Below are 21081 nucleotides of genomic sequence, written 5' to 3'. Positions count from 1 at the left end.
TGCTCTCTGGTCTCCGTCTCTCCTCTCCATCTCGCCATCTCTACGCCTCTTTCTCTTTTTTTTTTTTTTTTTTTTTTTTTTTTTTTCCTGAGAAGGCGATTCCGATCTCAGATTCATTTTCTTTATCTTTCCGTCTTGGCGCCTCTTTCTCTCTCTCTCTCTTTTTTTTTTTCCCTGAGAAGGCGATTCCGCTCTGAACCTCTGCTCGCCGATTGAAGCTCGCCAATCTGAACCTCTACTCGCCGATCTGAAGCTCTGCTCGCCCAGGGGTGGTCGCCGATCTTTGCTCGTCGTCATCCACAGTCGCCGTTCTTTGCTCGTCGTCCTCCACAGCTCTTGCCGCCAATCTCATTGCCGATGGTTGGTTGAGTTTGGTCATTGATTGATCTGTTGGGTTTGGGTTCTGTTGAAGATTTTGAGTTTTTTTTTTTTTTTGGTTGAGGTTTTTGGATTTCAAATTTGTTGGACGATCCGATGATTGTGGTTGTTGTGGCGGTGGTTGTTGTTGTGGCGGTGGTTGTAGTGGTGGCTGTTGGACCCGGTGGTGACTGGACTGTGCATTTGTATTTTTGCTGTGTTTTGGATAAATATATTATTTTAATGTGTAGGAAATATTATTTTAATATATAAAATTGAAGTATAGAACATCTGATAAATGATATGTTGTAAAATGATATTCTAAAATGATAAAGTGGGTTTTTGATGTGTTAAAATGACATTTTTTTTAAGAGAGCTGATGAGAATTCTCTAAGAGTATTCTTATCATGCATTACACATGCTAAAAGATGCTTTTTTTTTTTTTTTTTTAGCATTTCTAACCCAAAAACATGCTCCAACTCCAACAAAGATTGCATTTGCTAAAAATTTTGCAATATTGCTACAGTGCGCTCTCAAAAATAAGATCGCACTGTAGCACTATGCTATCATTTTTTAATACTTTTAATTCTCTCTCTCCTCAAACTGAAACTCAAGACTCCTTTCTCACTCTCACTCTCTCTATCTTCTCTATTTCCCTCTGCTTCTCACTGAGCAAGAATCTGAGACTCCGATGAGAAATTTCTTCAAATATAGGTTTGTGATTTGACTCTGGTGACTCTGATCTCCGGCCTTCCGATTTGTTGAAGATTTCGGAGGCGGAAATCCATGCCGAGATGATGAAGCGGCATTCCAGGCCGTCAATGGGTTTCATTAAGCTCCGGCTCGGCGTTCACCGGACTCCGATAATCATTTTGGGTTTTGTTTCTTTTTGTTATTTCTTTGTTGGATTACTATGGAGATGGTGAGACTTTGTTGGATTACTATGGAGAGGGTAATCAATCTGGGTTTGGTAGCGTTGATGTTCAGACGGAGCTTGGTGGTCAACCATGGAGCACGGATCGGAGCGTGGATCGAAGGAGTAGTGGTCCGATTTGGTTGATTTGGTTTTGTGGGTTTTTTTTGGTTGTGGGTTGTGGTTCGATTTGGCCATGGTTTGTGGGTTTTTTTTTTTCCTTTTTTCTTACTATGGTTGGTGGTGATTTGGTCCGATTGCTAGTGGCGGTGATGGTGGGGGGATGTGGTGGTTGGGATATGGGTGGGTGAGTGGATGCGGTGGCCGGCGGTGCTGAGAATAATTGGGTTGAGAAACAGAGAGACAAAGGAGGGAGAGAGAGGAAAAATAAAAAATAATAAAGAAATTATATTTAAATAGAATGTTAAAGAAAAAAGTTTGGATGGAAGTGATATTGTAAAATGATGTGTTATATGTTATAAAATTAATTTTTAAGATGGTAAGAGCATTAGCATTGAAAAATGCTAATGCTAAATCTAAGGGCAATTTAACATTTTAAGGCTTAAAACCGGTTGCATCAAAGAATGGTAAAGCTCACTATTGCAAAATTTTTTGCAATAGTGCTACAGTACTATTCTAACTTTAGAATAGTACTGTAGCACTATTCTAAAACATATAAACATATTATATTCTGCTGAGCTCCACTCTCCCAAGTCTCTCAACTGTGCTAGTCTCTCTCATTCTCCGTCTCCCTTTCCTCTCTCTGATTGTCGTTTGCTCCGATGGGTTCGATGGGTTTGTTCCAATGTGGGTCTGGTTTGCTCCGATCGGTGTATCAGGGGTCAAGTGGTGGATCGGCATGGTGGGCCGTGGGTTATGGTTTATGGGTTTTGGATTTGAGTTGATCTTTCCTCTCTCTGATTGCCGTTTGCTCTGATGGGTTCGATGGGTTTGTTCCGATGTGGGTCTGGTTTGCTCCGATCGGTGTATCATGGGTCAAGTGGTGGATCGGCATGGTGAGTCGTGGGTTATGGGTTTTGGGTTTTGGATTTGGGTTGATCTTTCCTCTCTCTGATTGCCGTTTGCTCCGATCGGTGTATGGCCGTTGCTCCGATCGGTGTGGTTTGTGTGTGGCTCGGTGTGTGTGTGTGTGTGTGGGTTGATCTTTCCTCTCTCTGATTGCCATTTGCTCCGATCGGTGTATGGCCGTTGCTCCCATCGGTGTGGTTTGTGTGTGGCTCGGTGTGTGTGTGTGTGTGTGTGTGTGTTGTGTGATGGGTTTGGGATTGGTTGATCGTGCATCATGGGTTGAATTTGTGCCCAGAGGTGTAAGGGAGAAAAACCAGAGCTGTGTGTGTGTGTGTGTGTGATGGGTTTGGATTGGTTGATCGGTGCATCATGGGAGAAATTTGTGCCAGAGGTTAAGGGAGAAATTTGTGTGTTGAACCAGTGCCAGAGGTTAAGGAAGAAAGAGAGGAAAAAAAAAAAAAAAAAAAAGAATGTTGGGAAAGCCCAGGAAAATGTGATTCAATCACAAAAAAACGGTTAGAAATAAATGATAAAGAAAGATTAAAAAAATAATATTTTAATAAAAATAGAGTTTTTGGATGTAGGAGGTATTGTAAAATCGGATGGTATAAGTAATAAAGTGATTTTTTGAGATGGTATAGTAGTATAGCATAGCATTTTTCAATGCTAGTGCTCTAAGTGCTAAATTTTTTAACATTATTGATGGGAATGCTCTAACAAAGGTCATTGATACACTGACAATCACATCGATTTGACAAATTAAATTATATCAAACACAACATATATTTTTAACCAATAAAGATAAACTAATCCAAATACACCCTTCAATATCAGCCGCTAACAAATAATCTCACTTTTTTCATTTTTGAAAACAAATATAAAAGTTCTATTGTTTGTCTAAAAAAATAAAAAATAAAAGGAAAGAATACATGTTTATTACCTTATTTAATGGATTTTTTTTTCTTTCTTTCATGGCCTATTAGAGTAAACCTTTACTTTAGAGGAAGAGGTGTTGAGGGGCTTGAGGCTGCGATTTAGGGTGAAAGAAAAGAACATTTGATCGATGTAAGCAAAAATATAGGTTCAATTTGCATTACTTTTATATAATTTTCAAATTTTCAGAATTTAGGTGGTTTATTTTCTTGATCATAGACTTTTTAGTCCTTTTATAATACCACATTACTAAAACGTGCGTAATGAATATTCTTACTTGGAAAGTTATTTTTCTAGAGCATATAGACTTTCCTCTACTTAAAATTACATCTAATTTGTTATATTCATTCACTTTAAATTGCAATTAATGATATATACCCAAAATATATGCAATCATATTTTTCAAGGTTCAAAATTTCAATTAGTTAAATGATAAAGTTATTTATTATTGAATAAAGGACTATGATAAAAATTTGTTTTTAGAAAATTTAATGAATATTTTGATATATCGATTAAGAGCAATTATTATGAAATTGACATTATAGATTTAAAATTGGTTCTATTTATTATTAAAAAAATTATATTTGAAAAAAGAAATCTTGCAAAAGTTGAACTCATGGACGGAAACCCAATTAAGAGAACAAGGTTGAATGTTCTTTTTCAATTACAAACGTCACAGGCTCACAGCACACGAAACAAAACTCATTTGCAACGAGTTTTATACAAAAACAACTTTACCTACCCAGTCAAAATGTATGGGCTTTCAAAAAAAAAAAAAAAAAAAAAAGAAGAAGAAGAGATAGTCAAAATGTCTGCTTAAAACGGATTAGTAATCATATATAAAAAGAATTGGGATACAGTGGATTACTTATTGTGTTGAAAATATAATTTGCTGCCTCTACGATACCGTGTACAACTGTACAAGTACAAATAGTTAGCTCATAAAAAATATATATAAAAAATAAAAATAAAAAAGTTTCAAATAGTTAGGTGACATCTTGACTCTTGAGTCATGACCATGACCACGATTCATATATTAACGTTGAATGGATTATTATATGCAACATAAGAATTACGCAGTTCAATAATTCCACAGAGTTTGCGTCATTGCTTACCATTGTAATGATATATATATATATATATATATATATATATATATATATCAAGGAAATAATAAGTAATGTGCTTCTGCTATATAGTTTTAAAATTAAGAGTTTTTATTCATTTTGTCCTTCAATAATTTATATATTATATATGTAAAGACTCAATTTGTAACGACCTCAAAATAATGTTGGGCTCGTACGTAAAGAGGGTCCAAACAATATCATTTGTAGAGCGTGGATTTGAAAGGGTAGGTCTTGGTCACTGGACGGTAGTTCGGGTTGGCTTCGGTCAGTGAATCTCGTCCGAGGAGTCTGGGGAGTTCTATGCTCTTCTTATTCTCCTTGTTCCTAAGACACCATAGGTGGGAGGACGAGTTGTCCCCCCCCCCCCCTTCTTCTCCTGCCTCTCTTATCCTTTTATATGGGCATTTATCTTCTTACCAGCGTCTACATGTAAGCTCAATTTCCTAAGACTTAAGACTTGTCCTGTCAACCCATATCTAGAGTGGTTGGGGGTGGTTGTAAAAGTTGAAGAGCATAACTCTGCCAGGTGCAGAGTATTGAATGGCAGTAATGACAGCTTTCCCTTTTTCCTTGGTCGTTATACTATCCAGCGTCTCCTTCTCTATTGATATAGATATTTTAGATTTTTTTCCCCAAATTATTCTTATACCGTTTTTGCCCTTTCTTCTAGGGGGGCCTCGGATATGCCAAGGACAAAATCATCCTCGGCTATGTTTCAAGACTATTTGGACTTTTTATTACACATCCTTGGCTATACCTTTCCTTGGCTCAGACCTTGGGTCCCAATATAAAAATGGGCCAGGGTCACAAATTATTGGGCCCCACAATAGCCCCTCAAAATCCTACTGTCTGACCTCTTGGTCGGAGAAGAGGGTTTTGGTGATGCCAAGCCTTTATTACGATTCGTTTAGCTCTACCCTTCATTAATATTGGTGTCTCTTCATCTGCTTAGGAAATGCGTTGGATTACGAGACATTCTTTTAGATTTACACACGATGCGCTCCTATCGTTTTAGTGTACGAGGCGCGACTTTAATAAATTTCCTTTACGAGGCCAATCAAATTTGACAGTTACAAATGACATTAGGGAGTTGAACAGATGCTACCTTATTTGCAAATCTTCTTGGAGATATGTACGGATTAAATGCCACTGAATTCACCTTCCATATAAGAAGCCAAATGAGAGGGTATTCCCTTCGCGTAAAGACTCTTTAACCTTCCTAAAGTTTCAACCCTCAAGCTGTGCTCAAAGTCTTCCTTATCAGCATAGCCAAAACTTATAGTGTGACACATTTGAAGTAGAAGTGGGGATGAAAAGATCACATCCTTCTCAGAAGCGTTCTGTCCCTCCGAAACTTAAGATGGCTCAGTCAGGGAAAGGATGGCAGAGACTCAAGATACCTCTCATCCTCCCTTCAGCCAAAATCCGAAGTAGAGGCTCGTCGCGTCAAACTTTTGGTGCGACTGAGCTGGGGTCACCCATTACGAGACATGGTCTACTTGTGAGTTTGTGAGCTTCGACGCTTGATGGAGAAGAAGGCTGAGCTTGTGTGCTTAATGGTAGAGAGGGTAGGGTGAAGAGAGAGAGAGAGAGGGAGTTTGAGATTAGTGGTAGAGAGTGTAGAAGATTTTTTTTAAGCTGATGAGGTTAACCAAAAACAAAAGCAAAAAGAATTAAAACAATTATGAATTTTTATTTTTTTAAGAAATGATTTTAGTGTAAATTAGATTTTAGGTTTTTTTTTAAAAAAAAAATTAATTTACTTTTTAAAAAAAAATTTCTTAGCTAGCTTTATTTATTTATTTATTTAATGCTGACATGGCATTTAAAAAATGTTAAATATATATTTTTTATTATTTTATTAGCCACATCAACAAACAGTGCATTTCGTTTGCCATTTCAGCATTTTCCGTAACTGGGTTGACGGCAGGGACCATTTTAAAAACGATTATGAAAAAGACAGGATTCACTTGGGAGCAAAATCAATTTAGGGACCAAATCGAGAAACAGCCCAAAATGTAAGGACCAAAAGTGCATTTATGCATTTTTTTTTTTTTTTATAAGTACCAAAATATTTTATTTTAAGTATAAAGATAATCAAAAGTTTAAGAATTGGTTAATACTTTTCGTACTCAAATCAATATATACCTTAATACTTAAACAAATGTACACAAAACAATCAATGCTCCTAATATCAATTTAAACCATTTCATAACACCATGCAAGCCATCCGGTTGCTTTAACTCAACAACAAACCACAATACCAATCATCAACAAAACAATATATAATCCTTACAAGTATAGAACAAAAAAAAAAATTTAAAATAATCAAACAAAAATAACTGAAAAATATTTATACAACATTTCTAAAAATAATAAACACTCCTAATATTAATTTAAATCATCTCATAACACCAAGCAAGTCACCTGTTTGGTCTAACTCAACAACCCACCACAATACCAATCATTAACATCACAATATAGAATGCTTATAAGTAATGAAAAAAAATTAAAATAATCATACAAAAGTTATTCAATAATATTCATTTGTAATTTCTAAAGATAATAAATACTCTCAATATCAATTTATACCACCTTATAATACCATGCAACTCATCTGCTTGCTGCAAATTAACAACCCACCACAATACCAATCATCAACAAACAATATAAAATGCTTACAAATTAAAAAAAAAAAATTAAAATAATCAAACTAATATAACTCGACAATATCAATATAAACCACATTATAACACCATGCAAGCCACCCACTTGCTCCAACTAAACAACCTACCACAATACAAATTATCAACAAAATAATATAGAAAGCTTACAATATAAAATGCTTACAAGTATTAAAAAATAATAATTAATTAAACAAGTTTAACTCAACATTTACTATATACCTTTGTTGAAATACTAAGCTTTACTAGCCAATTTAATTCAAGTTGTGCTAAGATGGGTATTCAAAAACTGCAAAAATACAAAACCCAAAGCCATAATACAAATCAAATTTGGGACAACATGTGAAAAATAAAAAAGTAAAAGATCATTGACTATAGAAACTAACATTATACCGTTTAATACCCACAAAGATTATCCACAAACATTAGTAATGGTCATTTCTAAACCAAGTTTAATTTGCAACATCATACCATTCAAAACCCATTTTAGATTACCCACAAAAATTTAAAAACAAAAAAGTAGCTTTTCCATTTTTAGCAAATTAAAAAAAAAAATCTTGAAAAAAAAAAACAAAAAAACCATCGGAGCTTGGAAAAGGAAAAAAAGAAGAAGAAGTAACCAGAAAAATTAAGAAAACTAAAATAATAATTAAAAAAAAAAAAAAAAGAGGGAGAGAAAATACCATCGAAGCTTCAAAGGTGAGGCAACTAAGAGAGAAGAGGAGATTGGGGACGATCATGTTGGCTATCGAGGGAGGCAGTGGTGATGATGGAGTGGAGAGAGAGAAATGATCGGATGAAGTGAGGGTGTAAACACTCAATTTTGCACCCATGATTTAATCAAGCAAGATGATTGGAGTGACCATCTATGTAGCCCAAATATCATGATTGTATTACATACATTAAATCATTCATTGCATATCATAAAAATAATCTTGAGATTTTAACGATCATAATGGTATGTCCGGTTTCTAAATTAGACCATCAGATTGAAAGATATCACAAGATCAACTTTTCACGGTCTGCGTGCATTGTGTGGGGTGAAGCCGATCACGTGTGATTAATTGAAATTAATTTTGATTGGTTAATGATTAAAATTAATTAAATGAATTTATGTGATGGTGGAGTATTTTTCTTAAAGTGAGATTTGTTGCATGAGATTAAAACGAATAAACTGATAATATTTAAAGACTGTGAATAATTAGGCTTTTGGGTAATTATATTCAAAATAATTATTTTAAAAGTCATAATTATCACTTTGGAATGAGGTTCATCATGAAAAATAACTCTGAAATTCATCCAAATGCAGTTTTAGAGTTGGAAAACACTTCAAAAACGTGTTAATCTAGTAGCAGATTTTAGATTCACGTTCTAAGTTACTTTTGGCATAGTAGAACTCGAAATTCAGACTAGGATATTTCTGGCAAAGTTGTAGAGAATCGAATTTCCCTTCAGCTCTAAAAATTTCAGCTTAATAGTAAAGAGATATAATCAAAATACTGAAACTGGTTCTGATATGAAAAATCAGCTTACTCTTATCCAAATCTCTCTTATTTTAGGATTTTCCCCCATACGTTTTTTGCTAATTTTTTAAGCTGATTGGACTTCATTTTTAAGCAAAACTAGCTTATTTTCTAAGCAACTGACACCTCTATAAATAGGGGATGCCTCCCAACATTCAGGGACCCCTTTTGACACACTATTATGCTCTTAGACACTTTTCCACCCTCTCAAATTTCTCATATTTCTTACCCTCCTTTTTTTTGGTATTCTCTCTTAAACTAGGGTTTTAAGGTTTCAAAGATAATTGCATAAATTTCTTTGAACCCTAAAACATCCTCTCAAGAAGAAGAAGTGCTCCATGCAAGAGGTTGTTTCCGATTACCTTTTTCTTTTCTTTATGCTTCTCTTGTAGTGATGATGCTTGTTTGTATGTTTTTTTTGTTTTTTTTGTTTTTTTTTTTTTTTTTTTTTTTTTTTTTTTTTTTTTTAAATTAGTTGTTTCAAGTATCCATAACATGAATTATTAATTTATATTGTTAAAGCATGTTCTTGATTCTCTTATTATTGTTGTCATCTCTTCCTTAGTTTCAAAATCTGCATGCTATTGCTTCTTTTTCTTAAATTAAAAACAGATCTACATCTTCATTAGATGTAGATCTGAATTTTTTTTAAATAAAAAAGGATCTGCATCTTCCTTAGATGTAGATCTGATTTTTTTAAAAATAAAAATGGATCTACATATTCATTAGATGTAGATCTGAATTTTTTAAATAAAAACGGATCTACATCTTCATTAGATGTAGATTTGAATTTTTTTAAATAAAAATTGATCTGCATCTTCCTTAGATGTAGATCTGAAATTTTTAAAAATAAAAACGGATCTGCATCTTCATTAGATGTAGATCTGAATTTTTCAAAAATAAAAATGGATCTGCATCTTCATTAGATGCAGATCTGAATTTTTCAAATTAAAAACGAATCTGCATCTTCATTAGATGCAGATTTGAATTTTCCTAAATCAAAACAGATATGTATCTTCCTTAGAGGTAGATCTAAATTTTTCTCAAAATAAAAGTGGATCTCTATCTTCCTTAGATACAAATCTGAATTTTTTTTAAATCAAAAGCTGATTTGTATCTTCCTTAGATACATATCTAATTTTTTTAACATAGCAGATTTTGAAATAAAGAAAAAGATCACGAGTGGTTGTGTTTGTTTTTTTCTTAATACATGTAGCATAAATTTATTTCATGAATGAAATCCTCTTTATAAAAAAAACTCTTTTTCATATTTTCTTTACACATATAAAAACAGATTTGATTTTATAAATACACAGATTTAATTTTTTTTATTATCACAAAATAGATCTGATCTTTTACAAAACTAAAACCATTTTTTTTCTAAGTTTCCAAAAACAGATCTGAGAATTTTTTTCAACTCAAAAGATTTTGTTTTATTTAATGAACACAGATCTGATCTTTTACAAAACTAAAATCATTTTTTTTAAGTTCATAAAAACAGATATGATTTTTTTTTAAAACCAATTCAATTTTTTTATCACAACAATAGATTTGATTTTTTTTTTTACAAAGAAGATGATACATTCATAAATAAATTTGCGTGATTTAGTTTATGTCACATGTGCAACATATCATTCATCTCATACATAAAAGGGGTACATTGGTCACAAAAGTCTAGAAGACCGGACTTTGTCTGAGCAGAATGGGTGCCTAACACCTTCCCATTCAAATATGTACTTTTTTATTTCAATCAATGATAGAGGAACAATTCAGTCAAGTATTTTTTTAGTTTTTTCTTATATTTTTGTATTAAAAAAATAAGTGGAGACTCCACACCACTTACTCAAAAAGAGAGGTACCCTAAAAAACACTCCAAAAATCTCTCTCTCTCTCTTTTGAGGGGCACCTTTTGGTGGTCTCTTACAGAGGGGAGAGAGAGAGAGTGTGTGAGGTGGGATTGTGAGGGAATCGAAGATCGGTGAAGGTAGGAGGGAGGTGGTGGTGTCGTCAGTGGGTATGGGTAGAACTATTGGCAGTGGCGGCAGAGGTGAGAGAGAGTGAAGGGCAAAAGAGTACGGGGAAGAGAGAGAGTGTGTGTGAAGTGGTCGGATTGAAAGGGGAGGAGATCAAAGCTTAGTGGTAGTAAAGGGAGGCGATGTGGCACCGATGTCTAGGGGCAATTTCAATGAAATATGGGAGAGTAAAAGATGAGAAAGTGAGGGGGAGAGAGTGAAAGTAGGTTTTGGCCGAAAAATAAGAGTGACCAAACCCTTGCGTTTAAGTGTTTTGATTTAGCGACAACTTATTTCGTTGCTATTAGTGACCTTTAGAGACCAAATTGGTTTCGCTGCTTATACAGTTCCCAGCAATTAAGTGATTTTTTTAGTAATGACTTATAGTGTTTAAGGAACAAAAGGATATATTCATTGCAAAACCATAGTTGGTGAAGAGTAATAAATGAAAATATGATCTAAGTGTTGATCTATAGGCACTACTTTGTATGCAACAGAGATTGGCCATTAACTTCCAAGTATGTCTCTCTAGATATAATTTGATGTAGGTTGCCCACGGCTCATAGCTCTGCCACTATGGCCCTTACATGACTTGACAAGTTTGAGCTTAATGAGGTGTCAAAGGGCCATTTCAGTACCACAATCTTGGGTTAGACCTAATTGGGTTGGCCTGGGTTTGTGGAACTTTAATGTAGGCATAAGCACTTTGGGCATACAAGACTTTTTATCCCAAAAGCTAAAACTTTACCTCCTACCATGGTACCAATCATACTTGCTACGAGTTTTGTAGTTTAACCAATCCCTACTATTTTTAATTGAAATATCAAAGATTAAAATCCCTCTTTCTCTATTGTAACTTTTGAATTTATAAATACAAAAATAATACCAATCGAACCAAGGAGGTTGATCTTAATAAGGGAAAATGGCCATGGCCTTTGTAATTCTTTGATCGTAATATATATATATATATATATATATATGTAGGAACCAAGTATGAGACTTCTGGGCCTTAAATTACTTGGACTCACAATTTATTTGTAGTGGGCTTGAGGATTTCCTACTCTGGATCGTTCTCGACAGAGAGACTCAAAGCAACACTCAGTTTATTCTTTCTCACTTGGCTATTTTCTCTCAGTTTTTCTGAACCCCTTCTTCTCCCAAATTTCTTCTATTTATAGCCAAGGTTAGTGGGGAGATTATGATTACAACCACCGTTAGTGCTACTGAAGGTCCAATATTATCTGGTTAAAGTGGATGTTTAGGTGAGAGGACGGTGCAACATTTATGGCCTTGGAACTTGGTTCCAGCTTGATCGATTATGTTCGGCAACTCAGTTTCCCGTGCACATCATGATTTTCTCGGACATGGCTCATATGCTTGCCCGGGAAAGTTTAACTGATCACCTCTTAGAATTCGAAACCCAAAACTTGTTTTTACACTAAGGTAGTTTCAAGAAGGGCGTAGGGTAACTGGACCTTTCCGCTGGGCCTGCGCCCAAGGCCGGTATGGGCCTGGGCCCAGGGCCTGTATGGGCCTGGGCTCAAGGCCGGTATGGGCTTTGGGATCTCGGTGCCATACACAAGTCATATAAAAGTTGATAAATCTAATTCCATTTAATATCTATGGTCTATTAATGATTCTCATAATTATATATTTACTAGTTCCATTTAAAAACACAATTATAATATGTAACAATTTCACTACAACAAAATGTATTTTTGGCGATGAAATTTTTCGTCACCAAAAATCCTATTTTTCATCACCTATGACTTTTGACGACGAAATATGTTTTCTGGAGACAAAATCATACCCCGTCGTCAAAAGTCCTGGTGACGAAAAATTTCTTCGCCAAAAGGTCAAACTATTTTTTTTTTATAAAACTTTTGGCGATGAAACCATTTTGTCGCCTAATGTTTTCTTCACTAAATACATTATTCAGAGACGAAACTATTTTGTCGCCAAATGTATTATTTCACGCCAAAATGCCAGACTTTTTTTTTTTTTTTTTTTAACTTTTGGTTTCATCACCAAATGTTTTCCTTGCTAAATACATTATTTAGCGACAAAACTATTTTGCCGCCAAATGTATTATTTCATTTTAATTTATTAAATTATATTTGGCAACGAAAAATTTCGTCACCAGAACCATTTTTTTTTTTTTTTTAATTTGGCTATATATGGCAACAAAATATTTCATCACCAAAACCAAATTCTTTAATTTATTTTTTAGTTCTACGATATTTGGCCACAAAATATTTCATCGCCAAAACCTTTTTTTTTTTTTTTTTAAATTTTGTCCTATTTAGCAACGAAATATTTTGTCACCAAAACCAATTTTTTTAATTTATTATTAGTGACAAAATATTTCATCACCAAATATTATTATTCCACTACTAGTGACAAAAAATTCGTGAATATTTTTATTATTTTAAGCCTAATTTTATATTTTCATTTATAACTATCATAATTATTAAATTCATATTTAATATTAATAACTATCATAATTATATACAAAATAAAAGAAAAACATAACTTTTATAGATAAAAACATATTTTATTTGTAATTACATATAATTACTGATCTTAGTTTAGCTAATCAGTGGTAGCTTGTCTACTATATATAATGTTATTTTTGGTATTTAGGACATCAAATGTCTACATTTTTCTAAGGATATCTATATTTAACACATAATGAGTATAAAATATACAGGAGTGTCAAGCATGGTTTTAAAAACCGAATCGGAGGCAAATATATGGCAACAACAGATGGTGACACAAGTAAGGCTTTTGCTAGACTGGAAGAAAAAGGTATTAAAGGGCCAGGGTTCTATGCCTGACTAGTACTTCTAGTGGTTTGCTATATAGGCAATCGTGGAGGTTGGGGTTGTACAGGTTTCTTCCCGGACATTTTGGATTGGCTTCTACAAAAATTCACGAGTTAGGAAGTCAAGGATACTGTTCTAAGTTCCGGCTATGAATTCAATATCAAAATCAAAATCAAAAATTGAAAGGATGGCTTGCCGTCGTGCAAAAATTTGTTTTGATGCAATGTTTTGAACATCTTTTTCTAAAACATGTTTTGCAGATTTACAATCAATCCTGATTAAAAACTTTTGATTCAAAAGATCACTTTGAAATTTTGAAATGCATAGTACTATAGATAAAATCTCTTTTTTAATAGTACTATAATTTAACTGAGTGGGAGTCCAAATTCCGAAATGAAAATAGACAATCTGTTCTGGGGAAGTGGGACTAACACGCTGAAGGAGAATGCCACCATAACCAATGTTAGAGGCATCTGTCTAGACGACCTTGAAGGAATTTTCTGAGGGGATTCATAGACAAGGGAGTGTCTTGACATATTTCTTGATTTGTTGGACAACCAATGTATGAGTGGGGGTCCAAGGAGGAGGATTGGTCCAAAGTCTATCAAAGAGAGGCTCGCATTGCTGTCTCAGATTTTGATAGAAGTCAGAAATGTAATTGAGGGATCCTAGGAACCTCTGAAGTTGGGTTTTTTCTAGGATTTCATCTGGAAATTTGTCTGCAAAAGGAATGGCTCTATCTATGGGTTTGATGACACCATGTCTTATATCAAAACCTAAGAATCGAACATTAGTTTGGAAAAGTTTAACTTTTGGGGCTGAGACAACAAGACCATTGAGCTTGATGGTATGGAGAAATGCTCGAAGGTGTTTCCAATGTTGTGTCAAAGATTCTGAGAAAATGAGTACATCATCAATGTACACAATGATATGACTGGAGAATGAATTGAAGATCTCATTCATGATGTTTTGGAATTCAGAAGGTGCATTCTTTAGACCAAAGGGCATTACATTCCATTCGTAATGGCCAAAGGGTGTGGTAAAGGCTGTCTTGTACCAATTAGACTCTCTGATTTGTATATGCCAAAAACCACTCTTCATGTCAAACTTACTGAAAACTACTGCTTTGCTAAGCCTGTTAACTAAGTCTCTTTTGTTGGTGTGGGTACCTAAGGCATGCTTGGCAACGTCCTTGGCCGTCCTCGGCATGCTTTGCAACGTCTTTGGCATGCTTGCAACGTTCTTGATTGACCTCGGCATGCTTTGCAACCTAGGCGTCGCACATCGAAGGAAAACCCCCCCCCCCACTTTCTGCTTTATAAGCTGTGAAGTAAAGGGAGTAGTGTACCACCAAGTCTCTTGTGATCACAGAGATACTTGGTGGTACACTACTCCTTTTACTTCACAGCTTATAAGGCAGAAAGTGGGGGGGGGGGGTTTCCTTCGATGTGAGACGCCTAGGTTGCAAAGCATGCCGAGGTCAACTAAGGACGTTGCAAAGCATGCTGAGGACGTTGCAAAACATGTCGAGGACGGCCAAGGACGTTGCTTGAATGCCTAGGATGTTGCCAAGCATGCCTTAGGTACCCACAATTGGGAATTGGTTATCTTATCCATTCTAAGACTTTGTTAAGGGGCTTGTAATTGATGACAAGTCTAAGGACACCTCTCTCACTCTCAGCGTTTTTCTGGACATAAATTTGCCTCCGGTTCTCTGTTTAACCTGGTTTTTGACTGGTTGTTGGGTTTTTTTAGGACCAAACTAGTGTCCAGTTCCTAGTTCAACTGGTCAAACTGGTCAGTCTGGTCAGGTTTTTTAAACCATGGTATCAAGTGTGAAACAATCAAAATATATTCTCTTTTGCCAAAAAGATTAAATTGCCCAATACTATAATTATTATTAAAAAAATAAAATAAAAAAACCTTTCAAGACTTCAAATATTTGAGGAGTGTCAAACAATTAAATTTTTATTCAGCTTACAAATTTAGTATTTTATTTGATAAGAATTTTAAAAAGTCAGGGAACCTTGTCCCCCTAGAGGATCAAAATTCAGTGTTTACTGTTTATAATATATTTTTTTCACTTTTGCTGAATCTTGATTTCACATGCGATTTTTAGTCGGAGGCGTAAATGACCCTCGCTTTTAAGATAACAAAAAATTAGAGGCGTAATTGACCATCGTTTTTCGCCGTAATTTAAATATATATATATATAATAAATAAAAATAAAAATAAAAAAAGCAAAGAAAAGAAAAAAGCACGTCGGCATGCGCGTATGATTTATTTGACTTCCAATATATTATTATTTCCGATGGCTAATGAGTGAGGGCAAATCTTTTGCCTCTTTGGGCTCTATAAATAAAGCTAATTTCTCTTACCCAGAAAAATATCCTTCCCATTTTCCCTCCCGCTTACTGGATTAGGTCTTAGAAAGAGAGAAAGAAAATGGGTTCCCTAGCTTTTGCAGAGAAACCCCATGCAGTTTGTGTCCCCTACCCAGCTCAAGGCCACATAAACCCCATGCTAAAGCTAGCAAAAATCCTTCACTACAAAGGCTTTCATATCACCTTTGTAAACACAGAGTACAACCATAAGCGCCTGTTAAAATCCAGAGGTCCCGACTCTCTCCATGCCCTTCCCTCCTTTCAGTTCGAAGCCATTCCTGATGGTCTTCTTGATCAGTCTGATATTGATGCCACCCAAGACGTACCATCCCTATGTGCCTCCACACAAAAAAATTGCTTAGCTCCTTTCAGAAACCTTCTTTTGAAACTGAATGACACCTCTTCATCCCATGTCCCTCCAGTCACTTGCATTGTTTCTGATGGTGTCATGAGCTTCACTCTAGACGCAGCAGCTGAACTGGGCATCCCTGATGTTCTTTTCTGGACAACCAGTGCATGTGGGTTCATGGGCTATGCTCAATATCGCCGTCTCATTGAGAAGGGTCTAACACCACTCAAAGGTATTAATCAAATTTAGAACGTCTTATATTAGTGAGACGCTCTGTTTATAAAACTGGAACCATAAGTCATCCCAAAAGGTCACCTAGGATCGATATTCAATATTGTACAGCATGACCATCATCTCCATTTCATCCATTAAAATTATATATTTTTAATCTATTTTTCTGTAAAATTTTAAATAGCATGAAAGCTTGTATTTTTAGATTTATAAAATTTAACACAAACCATGTAATTGATCTGTTTCTAGATATTGTAGTGCCAATATATTTACTTGTATGAATTTTTGTCGTAATTTTGATATTGATTATGCAATTTCTATGTGCAGATGAGAGTTATTTGACAAATGGACATTTAGATACAATCATAGATTGGATTCCAGGCATGAAAGGCATCCGTTTGAGGGATCTTCCGAGCTTCATTGCAACCATGGACCTTGATGATGTTATGCTAAATTTTGCAATGGTTGAAGCCGAGAGAGCTCAAAGAGCTTCTGCTGTTATCTTAAATACTTTTGATGCTTTAGAGCATGAAGTCTTAGAAGGACTTTCAACCATGTATCCTTCTATTTGCTCCATTGGTCCCCTACATCTTCTCGTAAATCAGATCCCTGATAAAAATTATAAATTGATTGGATCAAACCTTTGGAAAGAAGAAGAAAGTTGTATCGAATGGCTAGACAAAAGAGAACCAAACTCTGTTGTTTACGTGAATTTTGGAAGCGTCACTGTCATGACAAGCAATCAATTAATTGAGTTTGCTTGGGGACTAGCAAATAGCAAGCAGGCATTCTTGTGGATCATAAGGCCTGATCTTGTAAGAGGTGACTCGGCTGTTCTTCCTCCTGAGTTTGTAGAGGAGACCAAAGAAAGGAGTCTCTTAGCAAATTGGTGTTCTCAAGAAGAAGTTCTGAGTCATCGATCTATTGGGGGGTTCTTAACTCATAGTGGATGGAATTCCACACTTGAAAGCGTGTGTGGAGGAGTGCCAATGATCTCTTGGCCTTTCTTTGCTGAGCAACAAACCAATTGTCGTTATGCTTGCATTGAATGGGGCATAGGCATGGAGATAGAGAGCGATGCAAAGAGAGGTAAAATAGAGAGCCTTGTTAGAGAGCTGATGGTGGGAGAGAAGGGCCAAAAGTTGAAGAAGAAAGCTACTGAATGGAAGAAATTGGCAGAGGAGACCATTAGCCCCACTGGGTCATCTTTCGTGAATTTGGACAAAATAATTAATCAAGTGCTTCTAGCGTCGGCTACTAATTGAAGGGAGTGTTTACATTTGTTATTCTTATCGAAGCTTGTTTTTTGTTTTTTCCTTTGCGAAGATCCAGTTCCTTCCGTATGTGTTGCAACTACTAGCTATTCTTTTATTGTCTTTTTTTTTTTTCGGTGCAAGTCTGTAGACTTATCTTTTTTTTTCTTTTTCGAAGTCAAGATACGATATTCATATGAATGACTTGTCTTTTTTTCTCTGTTTAAGTCAAGATATGATGTTCATGAATGACTTGTCTTTTTCAAGACGTGATGTTTGTGGAAGCAATACATGAACCGATTTTTAGAATTAGAAAATCTAATAAGTTTTATAACAAAATATTTAAAAAACAAAGTAAAACTACTACTTCTTCAATGCTGACAAAATACAAATAAAATAATGCAAAATTATTGTCTCTTATTACAATTTAAAATAATTATTTTCAAGTTTTTTTTAATCTAATTAATAATCCATAATATATCTTATATTAAATATGCAATATATTTTTTTTTAAATGTACAAATTCAAATAGTTATCAAAAAAACGCACAGTTTTTTAATGCATCACTTTTCTTTTTTGGTGAGGCCTAGTTTTGACAATATTTATTATCAAAAATGCTCATCATATTGTTAAAGTAGGAAACTATAAATAAGAATAGTAAGTGCCCGATTGTGTCCACTTTTAGAGGTTGAAACAGACTTTTTGAAACCAAAAAAAATTAAAAGTGCATTTGGTAAGATTTAAAAGTTGTGTTCTCTAAAAAGCTAGGTTTTGAATTTATAAAGGAAGAGCACTTTATCAGGAAGGTAGCTTTTAGCTACTTTTGCAAAAGTCAAAGGGCTTTTAAACATGGGTCCGGTTAATGTATGCCTTTAGGGCACATAATAATATACTATTTTTAGAAAAATTTTATCGAAAATTGAAAAAGTTGTCATTACTTTTTCAATTTCTGATAAATTTTTTTTCAAAAATGGTATATTATTGTGTGCCCTAAGGACACATGTTAGTAAAATCCTTTAAACATTACCATTGGAAAGCCACAGGCTATTTCCCAAATTGCCCACTGTGTTTGCAGCCCCAGAAGGGCAGAACCTTTTGATAAATTAATTGCTACAAAGACCACAAAAAATGGCGTCTAGCCTAGGTTCAATTCAATAACAAATTTCCAAATCCAAACACAAAAAAAGTCTATAACAAATTCTCAAATTAGCTAAGGAAAAAAGAAAAAATCAATCCCTTGCAAATTAGGATTCCTCAAAATGCTAAAAAAAAAAAAAAAAAAATCAGAATATAGCAAAATCTTTCAAATGGAGTTTGTACCCATCTTGTAGTGGATGGATTATGGAGGTTTGAAGAAGAAGTTGAAGAGTCTCTCCAAGAGAACAGATGAGTTCTTGCAAGCACTTATTGATGAGCAAAGGCGTAAGGAGGAAGAGGGTAGCATTATGATTGACCATGTGCTTTCGTTTGCTCTGCTCTGATCCAATCTTCCCAATCTGGATCATTCCGTTTGTGAGTGGTTGAATTTAGAGAAAAAGAAAAGAATAAAGAAGATCAAGCTGAAGAAGTGTGTGGGTGTTACAGACGAAGTGCTAAGAGAGAGAGAGAGAGAGAGAGAGAGAGAGAGAGAGAGAGAAAAGAAGAAGGAAGGAATGTTATGGGGTTTGGAGGAAGTGGTAGGGAAAAAAAGAGGAAAGAAAAAAAGAAAAGAGTAAGGGTACGTGTGTGGAGAAGAAAAAAAAAAGAGGGAAAAAAAAATAAGGAAATGCTATCACAATATTTTCACAATAAATTTTAAGTGATAAGTTATTATTAGCTAATATTGGTAAAAAAAAAAAAAAATTGGAAAGAGAAAAAAAATAATTGTAATAGTATGTTCAAATTAAAATTAATATCAATTATCACAATATTTTTATAATACTTTCACAATAAATCTTAAGTGATGGGTCATTATTAGCTACTATTGGCGAGAAAAAAATAATTTCACAATATTGATTTAAGTATGAAATAAACTCTTCTATATATACATTGTTTTTTTTGATAATTTACCACTCGAACTTCCACTTTTATAAGTGCTAGTCAAATGCTCAGTTTTTTTTATAAAAAAAAAAAAAACATTTTTTAACAGTTTTTACCAAATACTCAATTTTACAAAAAGCCCAGATTCATACAGTACTTTAAAAAAAAAAAAATCAAATTTTAAAAAACTGAACCAAACTCACCTTAATTATAAGTACAATTATTCTATAAACAAACAAGTTCTTAGGTTGTTGATTTTCTTAATCCTTACTATCCATTTAGTATAATTAAAAAAAAAAAAAATCATGACAAATAAAAACTATGTGAGGATTTACTATCATTGATGTAGGGTGAGTTTGGTTTAGTTTTTTGTAAAAGTGCATAATGAAAAAGTGCATTTTTAAAAAACTAAGTGTTTGGTAAAAACTGTTAAAAAGTACTTTTTGAAAAAACTGAGTGTTTGGCTAACACTTATAAAAGTGACAATTTGAGGGATAAATTACCAAAAATGACAATGTATATATAAGGGAGTTTATTTCATACTTTTTTTTTTATTTTTTTTATTTTTATGTGAGTTTGGTTCATACTTAAAAATTAACTACTTCATCATACTTAAGTCAATTTTTCTCTTTCTAAAAAAAATTATTTTTTTCTCACCAATATTAGCTAATAATAACCTACTATTTAAGATTTATTGTGAAAATATTGTGATAAAAATTGATACTGATTTTAATTTTAACGTGCTATTAAAATTATGTTTTTCTCTTTCTAAAAAAATAATTTTTTTCTCACCAATATTAGCTAATAATAACATACCACTTAAGATTTATTGTAAAAATATTGTGATAAAAATTGATATTATTTTAATTTTAACATACTATTAAAATTATTTTTTTCTTTCTAAAAAAATTATTTTTTTTCTCACCAATATTAGTTAATAATAACCGACCCCTTAAAATTTATCGTGAAAAAATTGTGATAATATTTCATTATTCTTTTTTCCTTTTTTCCCCCCCTTTTTTTATCCTCCACACGACATTTCTTTCTTCTTCTTCTTTTCCTTTTTTTTCCCCACTAAATTTCTCCTCCACACACGTACCCGTTCTCTTTTCTTTTTTATCCTTCTTTCCTCATTTTTTTTATATGTCATTCCTCCAAACTCCAGAACATTCAGAGCTCTCCTTCTTTGTCTCTTTTTTTTTTTTTTTTTCCCCATTTTCTCTTAGCACTTCATTTGTTGGTACTTGGCAGAATCGATAGCATCCCACTCAGGTTCTGGTGACGTAGAATCCATCAGAGTGCATGACAAAGATGAGGCGGTGGAGTTCGGAGACGGTGAGTGGCTGAGAGGGAAGGGCTTGGAGATCGAAAATGGGGTCGGAGTCGGAGTCAGAGTCGAAGGGTTTGATTGGAAGGGGTTCGCCGATTTGGTTGAACCCAAA

At 34.1% G+C, this 21081-nt stretch overlaps 1 protein-coding gene across 1 annotated transcript; it reads left to right on the top strand.

Annotated features, from left to right (window-relative positions):
- Positions 1–15803: 15803 nt before the first annotated feature.
- Positions 15804–17731, top strand: LOC115969984 (7-deoxyloganetin glucosyltransferase-like). Its single transcript, XM_031089626.1, has 2 exons — positions 15804–16368; positions 16695–17731. Exons 1-2 carry the CDS (start codon positions 15849–15851, stop codon positions 17630–17632), a joined length of 1458 nt encoding a protein of 485 aa, XP_030945486.1. The 5' UTR covers positions 15804–15848; the 3' UTR covers positions 17633–17731.
- Positions 17732–21081: the final 3350 nt, after the last annotated feature.

The sequence above is a fragment of the Quercus lobata genome, chromosome 12 (genome assembly GCF_001633185.2).
Source record: "Quercus lobata isolate SW786 chromosome 12, ValleyOak3.0 Primary Assembly, whole genome shotgun sequence".
NCBI lineage: Eukaryota > Viridiplantae > Streptophyta > Magnoliopsida > Fagales > Fagaceae > Quercus > Quercus lobata.
The sequence above is the reverse complement of the archived record's forward strand: the minus strand, read 5'-3'. Positions and strand labels throughout refer to the sequence as shown.

Bases quoted from the DNA above. Each gene is read 5' to 3' on its own strand.
- LOC115969984 (XM_031089626.1), top strand. From the start codon at position 15,849: ATGGGTTCCCTAGCTTTTGCAGAGAAACCCCATGCAGTTTGTGTCCCC. The intron at 16,369-16,694 runs GTATTAATCAAA...TTCTATGTGCAG, and splicing joins GGGTCTAACACCACTCAAAG to ATGAGAGTTATTTGACAAAT.